This window comes from Nelumbo nucifera, chromosome 3 (assembly GCF_055504915.1).
Source record: "Nelumbo nucifera cultivar China Antique chromosome 3, China Antique-T2T, whole genome shotgun sequence".
Classification (NCBI taxonomy): Eukaryota; Viridiplantae; Streptophyta; class Magnoliopsida; order Proteales; family Nelumbonaceae; genus Nelumbo; species Nelumbo nucifera.
The window spans coordinates 43023066-43036821 of NC_142651.1; the positions used below are offsets into that span (position 1 = coordinate 43023066).

The 13756-nt window shown below is 40.8% G+C and overlaps 1 protein-coding gene and 2 pseudogenes across 1 annotated transcript; 2 read left to right on the forward strand and 1 right to left on the reverse strand.

Annotated features, from left to right (window-relative positions):
• Nucleotides 1–2037: 2037 nt before the first annotated feature.
• Nucleotides 2038–3008, reverse strand: LOC148801158 (uncharacterized; annotated as a pseudogene).
• A 2489-nt stretch (nt 3009–5497) lies between these two features.
• On the forward strand, nt 5498–7874 carry LOC104603900 (cytochrome P450 89A2 pseudogene; annotated as a pseudogene).
• A 3610-nt stretch (nt 7875–11484) lies between these two features.
• On the forward strand, nt 11485–13756 carry LOC104603898 (cytochrome P450 89A2-like). Its single transcript, XM_010268061.3, has one exon. It carries the CDS (start codon nt 12001–12003, stop codon nt 13504–13506), a length of 1506 nt encoding a protein of 501 aa, XP_010266363.1. The 5' UTR covers nt 11485–12000; the 3' UTR covers nt 13507–13756.

Here is a 13756-nt window from a genome sequence, read left to right on the forward strand (position 1 = left end):
CATTAAGAAATTAAAAAACTTCCAATGGACAAAAGATTTCTTGAAAGGCTTCGAAGAGTTAAAGTCCTACCTAGCATCGCCACCATTGCTCATGCGGCCCATCCTAAGAGAAACCTTATTCTTGTATCTCTCAGCTGGAAATGAAGCAGTCAGCTCGGTGTTGATTTGGAAAGACAAGGGAATTTAGAGACCAATATATTATGTCAACAAGGTCCTCCATGAGGCTGAGACCAGATACCAAGTAGTAGACAAGATAGCCTTTTCACTAGTGGTCTCGGCTAGGAAGTTGAGGCCTTACTTTTAAGCCCATAGCATATCGGTGTTGACCAACCAGCCCCTTAACTCGGTGTTCTCAAAACTTGAGACCTCGTGTTGGTTAATCAAGTAGGCTACCGAGTTGTCAGAGTTTGACTTACACTACCAGTCGAGGCCTACAATAAAGGTACAAGCATTGGCAGACTTCTTGGTTGAATGCACCTTCAGCTATGACCATAGCCAAGCCCCCGAGATTGATGAGGAGCCTCGGCTAACTAGGACCTTGTTTGTAGATGAATCCTCCAAAGCCAAAGGAAGGAGGGACTAGTTAGAACTACAATTAATTTGAAATGTTTTTGGGTGAAATAGTGATGCAACATTTGGAGATCCACACTCTGAGGATTCTGGGCATAAAAGTTCCTCAATAGATATAGAAAGGATCCATTGGGAAGAGGGGGAAAGGAAGTGTTCTCCATTAGCTTATTTTACTAACTTTTACAATGCATCCCAAGCTGCAATTTCTGGTAGCAACTCCACATTTTATGATGGTTTGGCCTTTGAAAGAATCAGTTCCAAGTGCATGAATCCCTCCCTATTTTTGTCATCAATCTAACCCACTCAACTTCAACCATTCACAAATGCAAGAGAAAATAAATCCCCTCTATTGAAATGAATTATTTTAGGACTCAGTGACCCTCTCTACTCAAAAACTATCATCTGTTTTCTCAGGTTGTGGCTATATCCGTGGAGTAGCGATTGGCATTTGAACATCCTCAATGTTTCAAGCTTAAACTTAACAAAGATGAAAATGGAAAACGGAGATGGAGGAGGAGACAGAAAGCGGAACAACGATGTGATTCCTATCTTTCTGAAAATTTTCATCAGTTGGATTTTATTTTGAAAACTTGAGGAATATTGAAGGGCAAATTTGACATTTTGTTTTTTCTATTATAATTTAACGGCAATGTCAATTATGAGAAATAGTAGGAGTACTTTAAGACAATAGTAAAATAGTAAGGGTAGAATTAGCCAATTAACTAAACCATAAGGATAGTTTAAAAAATTTGCCAAAAAAAACTGACATGAGAAATTGATCCCATGTGTCTATGCATGAAATTATTACATATTCATCATATACATCAAATAAAAATAATGTATGTAAAGCAAGAATTTGTTATTAATGTTGGATATATGTAACCGGTGACTCAATAGATAAATACTAAGGTTGCATTTGTTTCAGATGTAAATGCAGTTTTACACCGATGGAATTGAGACACGATGGTTTGGTGAGAGTGTAAAATATGGACCAGCCATTGTGCTCATTTACACTCATCCTATTTGGTTACGTCTTGTTGCAGTGGAAGATTTATCAGAGAGGGAGGGAGAGAGAGAGAGAAGGGTGGAAGGGAATCAAGAGACAACCTTATTTGTTTACACCTTTTATAAAAGTAGAGTAAATTAGCAAACACAAGAGTATAGAGAAAAGATTCTCAGAGGCTCAGAAGAGAGAAGGGGCAAAAAGATAGAGCCACCATACTAGCTCTTGAAAATTTTTCACTATGGCAGCTAGGAAGAGCTACCTCACCAACGATTAGTTCTGATACCATGTTTGAATTTGACAAACCGGCCAGTGGAATTTGAATCACGCTGCCTCGCCTGAGTTGAAGAAGCCGATGACCAATGTACGTGATGCTGCAGCCATGGAGGGAGATTTGTGCCAACACAGAGGCATCCAATTCCAGGACAGTGTAGAACACATATGAAGAAAGTGGATTTTATAGATTAGGAATAGGGAAGGGCAACAAAGGAAAAGACTATGAAGACGTATATCAGAATCAAGAATCTGATATGCACGGTCAGTTCCTCTTGAGCATACCAAAATAGCTCAGGGGAAGCTACTGGAATTGAATCTCGAAGTCGTCCGTCTCGTCTGCCAGCCCGCTATTCCTCCTCATCTTGATCCGTTTCAACCTCTCTATTGCTAGCCGCAACGTCAGCTTGTGGCACCGCCGCTGGTACTTGAGCCCATTGATGCAGTAGAGAGTCTGAGCCACCGAGACATAGAAGATGAGATGGGCCATGGTGAGGAGGCTGATGGGGACCCAACAGTGGCGACATTGTAGCTTGGGCGACTGGACCAGGGCAATGGAAACCGGGCCTAGGAAGAGGAAGAATTGGAAGAGCTTCCAAAGTTCCTTCTTTTCGAGATCAAAGGCACGCTTCTTCTCCAAGGTTTTCTTGAAGTGGAGCTTGATTATGGTGTTTAGGGCTTGTAGGGTTGTTTCCTTTGGAACTGCTATTCATAGCCCACCATTGCTGATTGCATGCCGAGTCTTGGCCCCTGACCTCCTTCTCAGTTCCCACCCAACAAATGTGGTGGAATGATGCAAGGAAGAGACAAGGTGGAGCAGAGATGGCTTGAAAAGACAAGGTAGAATGATGCAGAGAGAGAGAGAGAGTGAGAGAGAGAAGGAGAAGAAGAAGAGAGAAGGAGAAGAGAGAGAGCGAGCGAGTGAGAGAGGAGAAGAGAGAGAGAGAGATGTAATAAATACATTGATAATTTTGATGTATTTATTACATCGATTATCGATGTAATTAAATATAAACATGTAATTTTATATCGAAAACATGTTTACCAAATGTCAACCGGGGTGTAAAATTTACCCGATTCTATTTTACACCTTTACCAAACGCAGCCTAAGTTACTAGTTTGAGATCATTGTTAAATGTTGGGGGTGGATACCGTTATGCATGCTTATCACTTTCACCAATTTACCAATTGATGTGGAGAAAACATGATTATTTGTGTTTGATGTATATGCCTAATAAATTTTAAATTTTCAGAAGAATGATATAAATTATCAATTAGGGGCTCCTCTTCATATAATTAAAATAATTCTATTTGACAATAAAAAGCTTTGGAGTTTTATAGGTTTTCTTTTTCATCAATTTTATTTAACAAAGCCCATATGTCACTTGGATCACGATTTAGTATCATGAAACAAGATAAGTATGAAAAAAAAGAAAAACAAATAAATAAAATTATGTAAAAGTCAACAAGTACATTGCATTAACTTCAAAATTCTTAATCCGACGGTTCGTAGAAATAATTACCTAATATCGTGTTCTCTAAGATCAACTAATGCAACGCACTGAATTTATTGCCACCATTTCATTTTTCACTGACCTAACTACGTTCTATCACTTTAACTCTCTCTAAACTATGTTTGTGTCAAACTTCCCCAAACTTTGCACCACTCTGACGGTGTTGAAAAATTATAAAATTGCTCATTTGTTGTCTATATTTACAAAGAAAATGATATTTTTAGGGTTTTAATTCCGTAGTCTTAAAAAGCCAATTGGAGGACTTCACTTTGGCTGTTTGGAAAAAAAAAAAAAAAACAGCCTGGTCTGTTTTGGGAGTCTTTACATATGACACCTTAATTAATTTATAGATCCTCATTTGTCTTTTTAAAAAGATATTAAGTGTAAATATTATTTTATTCGCACTTATTATGTGATGCCATTGATTGCAGGCTTCCAAAACAGCCCAAGCAGTTTTTTACAAACAGCCAAAGTTTGCCCCAATTAGAGTAATTTGTGTTATAAATTGGGTGAAAGTTTGGGACGGTGATACACACAAAAAAAAAAAAAGTTTAGGAAGTCAACAGTGGAGTGATGGATCCCAAAACAAAAAGGGGATACCTTTAAGCAAAAAATAAATAAATAAAATGAACTTTTGTACTTGGAGTTTGGGGTGGTCATGAGCCGACTCTTTCATGTGATATTTGAGCTCGGCTTGTGAAAAGCTCGGATCAGTTCGATTTAAATCGAGCTTCGAGTCAAATTAGAGCCTGATATATAGGCTCGTTTGTTAATCGAGCCGAGCTTGAACCTAATGAAACTCGACTCATGAGGCTTGCGAGCCTAGTATTAAATAAATAATTTTTATTATACATACATACATACATACATATAATAAATGATTTTATTATATATATAATATTTTTATTTTGTATGTAAAATAAAAATAATTTTTATAATTCTTATTTTTTTTATCTAAAAAATAATATAAACCAAACCGAGCTTGAACTCAAACTTCTAACTTGAATTGAATTCAAATTGAACCGAGTTGATCTCCAATGGCTAAGTATTCGACTTGGCTCAGCTCGAATCCATACTACTTGAAGTTAGACCTGTTCATGGGTCAGGCACGGGTCGGGCTTTTGCTCTTCATTAACATAATTTTTTCAAGCCCGAGCCCAAACCCGGCCCAACCAACAAGCCTACAACTTGCACCCGAGCCCGACCCTCATAAAAAGCCCGAAGCCCAGGCCTGAGCCTGAAGCCCGACTTGGGAGTCTGAGCGTCGGTGCCCTCTGAGATTGAGAGAATGGTGCCTGAGTTGAGTTTGCCGATTCTTGGGAGTCTGAGAGTGAGAATGGAAACTGAGAAAATGAGAAGATAGAAGATGAAAACAGTGTCGGCCAGAGAGAGAACTCACTGCCAAAGAGAGAGACGACCTAGTTCTAGTGGCACCAACCGCCGGTTTTTGAGTTCGCAGAGTGAAAACGGTGTGCCTGGTGGGTTCGCCGGTTTTGAGAGTCTGAGAGTGAGAAACTGAGAATGAGAAGATAGAAGATGAAAGCGGTGTTGGGTGGAGAGAGAGAGAGAGAGCTCAATGCTGAAGAAAGATGACCTAGCTCTGGTGGCACCGACTTCTAGTGCCTGAGTTCGCAGGTGCAACTAGGTTCGCCGATTCTGAGAGTCTAAGAGGGAGGAGCGAGAGCCGATTCTGAGAGTGAGATTGAGAAATGAGAATGAAAAGAAAAGTTTTAAGAATTTAGGGTTAGGGTTAGATGGTTTAGGAATTTAGGGTTTAACTTATACAAAAGTTGGGCGGGGCTGGGATTGGGCCGAGCTTTTTAACAAATCCCGAGCCCAACCCGTAAAATAGTCAGGCTCGACCTTTTAGGGCCGAGGTCAGGCCTACGGGCTAAAATGCATGTTCAATCCTGTCCGGGGGCCGGGCCGAGCCAGGCCTGCCCGTCGGGATACCCGGCCCATGAACAGGTCTAGTAATACTTGATGGGCAAGGAATCGGTAGTTAGTGGTCAAAGTCGAGGAAACGGTCCACCCACGGTGTGCTACGTGCTACAGTGGTCGAAGTACTTTTATTTACTCTACTTTTGCACTAAATTGGCTTTTTAGTGCCAATCTACCCTATCTCATGGTTTCCATCTCCAACCAAACACACATCCAGAAACCCAGATGACGTCTGGACAGTGGTCAGACAATGAACGGAAGAGTATATGTAAATTCTTTACTCCTTAGCCATAAAGAATTTCCGAAAGAAGAACTAAAGTATTTGATATATAAATAATTGGCCATCTCCAGAAAAGCAAAAATCGTTTGTAAGAAGTGTTTGTAATAAGTCTGATCACTGACCAGTGTCAACATCCCCAATCTCGGTCTATTCCAATGGAGATTTGGTTCATCATCCTCGCCTCTCTCTGCATCTCTGCAGCCCTTAAATCCCTCCTGGATCTACTCTCATTCAACCAGAAGAAGCTCCCACCAGGTCCCTTTACTGTGCCCATCATAGGCAACTTCTTATGGATTCGTAAATCCTTCTACGATATTGAAATCATTCTTCGCAATCTACGCACCAAGTACGGCTCCATCATCAAGCTTCAGATTGGCTCTCGCCCATCCATCTTCATCGCCAACCATGAGCTCGCGCATAAGGCTCTCATCCACCACGGCGCCACCTTCGCCGATCGTCCTCCAGCTCTCGCACCCAACCGCGTCATTTCCAGCAACCAGCACAGCATCAGTTCTGCTGCCTACGGCCCACTCTGGCGTCTCTTCCGGCGGAATCTCACCCACGAGATCCTCCACCCTTCACGGATCAAGTCCTACGGCAACGCCCGCGTCTGGGTTTTGGAGATACTAACCAACAAGTTCAGAGAACAAGCCAATTCCGGACAACCCGTTTGCGTCATGGATCACTTCCGGTACGCCATGTTCTGCTTGTTGGTGCTCATGTGCTACGGAGAAAAGCTCGATGAGAAGATTATCAAAGACGTCGAATCCGTTCAGAGGAAGATGAATACCAGTTTTGGTCGATTCAGTGTACTGGCTTACATGCCAAGATTGGGAAAGATTGTATTCAGAAAGAAGTGGAACGAGCTCTATCTGCTAAGGCACAATCAGGAAAGCGTTCTTATTCCTCTAATAAGAGCCCGACAAGAGCAAGAGAAGAAATTACAGAACAACGAAGGAAAGACGGATGACACCGTCGTCTGCTATGTCGATACACTGCTCAGCCTTCAACTCCCAGATGGAAGAAGGAAGCTGACGGAGGAGGAGATAGTGAGCTTGTGCTCGGAGTTTCTAACCGCCGGCACTGATACAACATTCACGGCGTTGCAGTGGATCATGGCAAACCTGGTGAAGTATCCACACATCCAAGCAAAGTTGTTCTCAGAGATCGAAGGAGTGGTAAACTCCGGCTCAGAGATCAAAGAAGAAGATCTGCAGAAGATGCCGTATCTGAAGACGGTAGTATTAGAGGGTTTGAGAAGGCATCCACCTGCACATTTCGTGCTACCGCACGCAGTTAGAGAGGATATCACCATAGATGGGTATGTGATACCGAAGAATGCTGCAGTGAATTTCATGGTAGCGGAGATGGGATGGGACCCAAAAGTATGGAAGGCCCCGATGGAGTTCAAGCCGGAGAGATTCTTGACTGGTAATGTTGATGGAGGGAAAGTGTTTGATATTACGGGGACCGGGGAAATTAAGATGATGCCATTTGGTGCTGGAAGGAGAATCTGTCCTGGTCTTGGCTTGGCTTTGCTTCATCTGGAGTATTTTGTAGCCAATTTGATCAGGGACTTTGAGTGGACGGCTGTGGATGGAGATGAAATTGATTTGTCTGAGAAAGTGGAGTTCACCGTGGTTATGAAAAATCCTTTGAGGGCCCACATATCTCCAAGGATGAAAAAGAATATCTCCATCACAAGGTCTATTTAGGGGGCTCACACATACTGAATAGATTAATAGAATATATTATTTGATATTTTTGGGCCCATTTTAATATTATCTTTACTTGTAAATACATATAAGGATGTTGATGGGTCAGAGTACGGGTGCAATTTGGGTCGGGTTTGGGAGGGAAAAACTTGGATCAGGTTAGGTTGGGAATCTGTTTAATTTTCAATAGGCTTGAACCCTAACCTAACCTAAGCATGATCTAATTTAAATTCTTCAAAGCACTTAATTATAATACCTTTTATGGTAATTAAGGAGAGAAGCCCTCTTGTAGTTTACAAAATGAGGACCTGCTATTGTTTGAGTTAAACGTGTTACGTTGATTGCCTTTCTCTTCCAAGGTTGCCTTGCATACACTCCAGATCTGCTGCGGAAGGTAAAATTTGTTTGGATAAGTGATGTTCTGGTGTTCTTGTGCGTTACAAAGAGTGGCGACAGGGAGAGTACTTGTTGGCATGCAGATAAGTTGTATGTTTATCCACCTTTTACGAGGAATAGATATTCTCCAGAAACCTTAGTTACCATGGGACCCAATATAGCGGCAAACTGAAATATTCTCGATGTGTGGCTGCAGTGTCTTGTGGATAGTTAGGTTGTGGGTTGCGTTTTAAGTAGCAGATCTCGATTCATATGAAATTGCGGGCTACATAATTCCCATGTTAAATGAGCACTTTCAAATTTTTTTGACACCTGTCCCTTGAAATATCCCCAACCTAATTAATTAGTTTCAGACAAATATATCCTATCAGTAGAAAATCAAGGCTCTGTGTTGGAGATATATCATTTGAAGTTTGACATGGGAAGCTTTATAAAGCTGGCTACCCTCAGTTGGTTACATCCCCATCAGTCCATCACTAAGCTGAAACAGGAAGAAAATTGGTCTCTATTTTCATGGCTTAATTATTGAGGGTTCAAAGTTGAGATATCTGATCCTTTTACAAAAAACCCAAGTAAAAAAGAAGTTGATATTTATTAACCATTTATAGAACCGGGGAGGTAAGAACACCCATCTGAGAGATTTTAACTGGTTCAGCTGCTTTGAAGCGCTCGGGATAAGTTATTGAAAGAGATTGAAGCAGAGGCATATTTTCTCCAAAAATATATGCTTTTAGAAGCTAAAAGCACCCTTTCACTTCTGTATTTTTAGATCCAGTTCCACTGTTTGCTGGCTTCTTTTTGGACTCATTAGTAGAAACCCATGACTAATCCATATAAATTGGTACAAGGTGACTCCCTATTGGATCATCAAACGTTCTGCATCTAGGGATGGTAAGTTAGCTCTGGATATCACATTGAATCCTTGATCCCCACTTAAAAAAAAGTGATAATTCCTCACCTAATTCAATTTATATTGGAACGCTTCACATACACATAGAACCACTTATTCAGAGTTATATAAAAACCTCCAGCTCAAGCTCCTTTATTCAAGGAGAGAAGGTTAGTTGAATCTCCATGTTCTATTCTGCTACCATGAGTATCAAGGTAAGGACTATGGAGGCTGAATATATCTGTTCTCCATCTCAAATCAGCTAAATTTATCTTAGCTATCCACTGTATATCTTTATCTTTATTAGTTCTCTTTAGTTTACATAGACTCTCGTCTTTATCTTTTGTTTCCAGAAAACCCAGTTGAGAGTTGACATTAACAGCCACAAGTGCAAGACCAAAGTAATGAAAGCCGTTGCCAAACTTTTAGGTACTCTCTTACAAATCTTAGCCAATTCTACTCTTAATTTGACAAAAAACCCAAATCAGTTTTCTTTTTTCACTTAATCATCAATATCAACTAAATTTCCTTATTTGAAGCAAAAAAAAAAAAAAAAACAAGTGTATATGATCCAGTAGTCAATTATTTTCTTAGGCTGCATTTGGACAATGCAAATAAGTGTGAATGCAAATATGTAGAGTGTAAAAGGGTTCAGATAAATTGCAAAATTGGGTTAATTTTGCACTGACAAATTTATCTTTTTATCAAATAGATTTTTAGCTGTAATAGATGCAAACATGAATTCCAATAAAATATATGCTTTTTTTTCTATCAAAAACCCACTTGAATGCAAATTTACTTCATTTTTATTGATGTACTTTTACATCTTATTATCAATATAAATATGCATTGATCTGTGTTGGGCCAGTAATTTACATCTTACTTCATTTATTGATGTACCCTAAACTGGGATTTACACTCTATTTGCAATATTCTTCTAATCTTCTTTGACTTTCGTATTCCCCAGACGGCCGCGTGGCCCGCACCAACCACCAGCACCAAGCGGCAATGCCGATCGCCGTCTCATCAGCAAGCAAGCACCAATGCCATCTTTGATCTCTATATCTCTCTTCTCTCTCTTTCTCACATCTCCTCTCTGCGGCTCTCCAGGCACCACCTCTCAAGCTCTCACTGTAGGCGACAACCGACAGCAACCACCGGCACCAACCAGTTTGGCATCGACAGCAACCATTGACAGTTTTAGTTTTTTTTTTATTTTAAGTGCATAAAAAAACCGAAAAATTGAACCACGAACCAGTTAACCGATTGCATCAGCTCGATTTCAATTTGGATATTTAAAAAACCAATGAAATCGGTTAGGTTTGAAAAAATACCCCAACCGAACCGTGAGCACCCCTGCATAAAACCCCATAGTTCAATCCCCAATACCCAAAATACCCTGGTATAGACAGTGTACAAACATTTTTTGCCTTAGGCCCCAGACTCCCATAATTGTAAATTTCTCCTAGTTTTTAGAAAATTGAATTGCTATCAAAACCTCTACTAGTTTGATCTCCAAAACCCATAATACCCTTGTATGGATGTTGTGTACAAGCATTTTGTTTGTGATATTCAAACTGGGTGCAAATTATGCACTGGGTTCAGTTTTACACACGCTTGTCTGATAGTATGACTTTCCTCCCTCCCTGATGCAAAATTTGCATTTTGTTTCATTGGCACTCATAGACAATGCAAATTTTGCATCCAAAGCTTGATGTTAAATTTTCACCACTTTTATTATCAGGTCTGGGCCGGTTCAGTTAATAAATACACACACCTGTTCCAAATCTTATCACTAATCCAGATAGTAAATAGGTGCAATCTGATAAGATCCAACTATAATTGAGAGGCCTTTAGGCTTTGTAAATTGACAATAAACCTACTAACTCTCTTCCTCTCGTTTCTCAAAATGTCTTACTTATCCCATATAAAATAATAACAATTTTAGACATTTTATGTGAAATTATATATATATATATAAGGGTTATTTTGTCATGTGATGATGTATCCAATTTTATATGTATTTAAAAAATTGCTTCATTTTCCTTCATTATAAATACAACCAAACAGAGCCTAATGGACCAAAGAAAAACATAATCCTCACAAACAAGATAACCATACAGCAGGGGCGATTCATTATCAAAGCATGTGTGGTTCCATCAACTAATTAAGACCTTGAAATGATCTTAACCACACAAATCATTTCTTGATAGAAGTTTTAATAACGATAATCTATTCAACTAACCGGAGGTATGCGTGCATGATATACGAGGACGGAGGTGATGTCCATTAACTACATGTTACCTTAGTATTCACCCACCTGATCAAAAGGGCTTCAAAACAAGGTGCCAAGGATTGATGTGATACGCAAGCTGAGGTGGTTCAGTTGGTATGTTAGTTGGTTTATTTTAATAGAGATGGATTCAAATTCCCTTATCATTAAATTCTACTATAATCAAATTTGAAGAGGGTGATTACAAATGCTGTTGTACTTTGCTATTCATTATTTAGACAGCCCCTATAGGTAAGGGTGTCAATGGACCGGTTTTGGATTGGACCACGTCCAATATAAAATTAATTTGGACAAATTGAACAGACCAATAAGACATATTGGATTGGATCAATTTAGTCCAAAATATTTATTAGATTAGATTGGACCTAGTCCATCTATAACAAATTTATATTGGATTGGGTTAGATTAAGCTATTATCTGATCTATTGATATAAGATAGGAATATATATATACCAATGAACCAGGTTTGTGTTGAAACCAATCTAAATCAAAATGAATTTGAACAGATTGAATGGTCCAAACATTGAATTGAACGGATCCAAATTGGTCCAAAACATTCATTGGATTAGATTATTGGGCCTAATCCATTTATAACGAATTCGCATTTGGCTGAATCGAATTGGAGTCCAATTGACACCCCTACGGGATTCGGGCGTCTCACCAATTAACCCTCAAAAGTTGCAACATGTCCTATGTCCTAGTAGAAAACTTGGGGTTTTAACTTTCTGTTGCTGACTCAAAACAACCTTCTGCCCAGATATCCTGTTCACTTTTTCTATCCAATCTCTACCCGCTCTGAAATTCTGCCACACATCTCTTCATTCATAATTCATAATAGAGATGTGTGGCTCCATGGATAGGAAAAGTGAATAGAAAATCCCGACTGCCTTTTGAAGTCTGATAGGTCCAAAGTGGAGGTCTAATCTCGTACAATCTCTTCTCCGCCTTCTTTCTCTATAATTGGGCGTAATATTATACACCATTGGTTCCTTCATCGATCCTCACATGGAACAGCGCCACGTCAAAACGTCTGATCCATGGAATGACGTTTTTTCTAGTATAAAGCACCACGGATAGAGTGATAGAGATCCATTTTTGTCCAGTCCTATAGAAAATTTCCTTTGTAATGGAAGTCTGGTTCATCTTCTTCGCGTCTCTCTGCGTCTGTTTCTCTCTGAAATCCCTCTTGAATCTCCTCTCACACAACAAACACAAGCCCAAAGATCTGCCACCAGGACCCTTTTCTCTTCCCATAATCGGCAACTTGTTTTGGTTCCGCAAATCCTTCTTTGATCTCGAACCCCTACTCCGAAACCTCCGCACTAAGTACGGCCCCATCCTCAAGCTTCAAATCGGCTCTCGTCGACTCATCTTCATCACCAACCACCAACTCGCCCACAAAGCTCTGATCCAACATGGTGCCACCTTCGCTGATCGCCCACCACCTCTGCCCATGACCCGCATCTTCTCTAGCGATCAACACAACATCAGCTCCGCCGCGTACGGCCCACTCTGGCGTCTCCTCCGCCGAAACATCACATCCGAGATCCTCCATCCTTCCCGGGTGAAGTCCTACGGCCATGCCCGCAAATGGGTCTTGCAGATATTAATCAACAAGCTTAGACAAGAAGCTGAATCCGGTGAACCAGTTAGGGTGGTGGATCACCTCCGGTATGTGATGTTCTGTTTGTTAGTCTTCATGTGCTTTGGAGATAAACTCGACGAGAAGGTTGTCAGAGACATTGAGAACGTTGAGCGAAAGATCCTGCTTGGCTTTCGTCGATATAATATACTCTCTTTGATGCCAAGACTGGGAAAGATATTGTTTCGAAAGCGGTGGAACGAGGTATATGAGTTGCATCGTAGTCGGGAAAGTGTTATTGCTCCTCTCGTAAGAGCCCGGCAAGAGAGAGGGAAGGAGGAGACAGTCGTCTGTTATGCAGACACGCTACTCGACCTTCGACTCCCCGATGGAGGAAGGAAGCTCACGACGGGGGAGATGGTGAGCTTGTGCTCGGAGTTCCTGAACGGTGGCACTGACACGACAGCCACGGCGTTGCAGTGGATCATGGCGAACCTGGTAAAATATCCAAACATCCAAGCAAAGCTGTTGTCCGAGATCGAACGGGTGGTGGGGTGTGGCGAAGAGATCAAAGAGGAGGATCTACAGAAGATGCCGTATCTGAAGGCGGTGGTGTTGGAGGGTCTGAGAAGACACCCGCCGGGACATTTCGTGCTGCCACACGCAGTGACGGAGGATACCAAGATAGATGGGTATGTGGTACCAAAGAAGGCTATAGTGAATTTCATGGTAGCAGAGATGGGGCGGGACCCAGAAGTGTGGGAGGAGCCGATGGAGTTCAGGCCAGAGAGGTTCTTGGGCAATGGCGATGGAGATCAGGAAGTGTTTGATATAACGGGGTCTAGAGAGATAAAGATGATGCCGTTTGGTGCAGGGCGAAGAATCTGCCCTGGTTTGGGTTTGGCGCTGCTTCATCTGGAGTACTTCCTGGCCAACTTGGTGAGAGAATTTGAATGGAAGGCTGTAGATGATGTTGACTTGTCGGAGAAACTGGAATTCACAGTGGTGATGAAGAAGCCATTAGAGGCCCAAATTTTTCCGAGAAGATAAGATATTGTGTACTTACGGTTGGAGCCTGGGGGAGGCCCATTTACATATTTTAAAGTTTATGATTGAACGTTGAAACTTGAAAATAAACGCCTTGGTAATAAGTAGGGTAGTTAGGCAATTATGGCGTTGTATTAGTTATTCTAGTCTTTCTATAGCCATTACTTTATTTATACGCATATTAAGAGTTTCATACTTTTCACGTTGTATGATAAATGCAAATGGATTACATATTACAAATAGGGTTTAAAAG

Coding starts and splice junctions, on each gene's coding strand:
- LOC104603898 (XM_010268061.3), top strand. CDS start 12,001: ATGGAAGTCTGGTTCATCTTCTTCGCGTCTCTCTGCGTCTGTTTCTCT.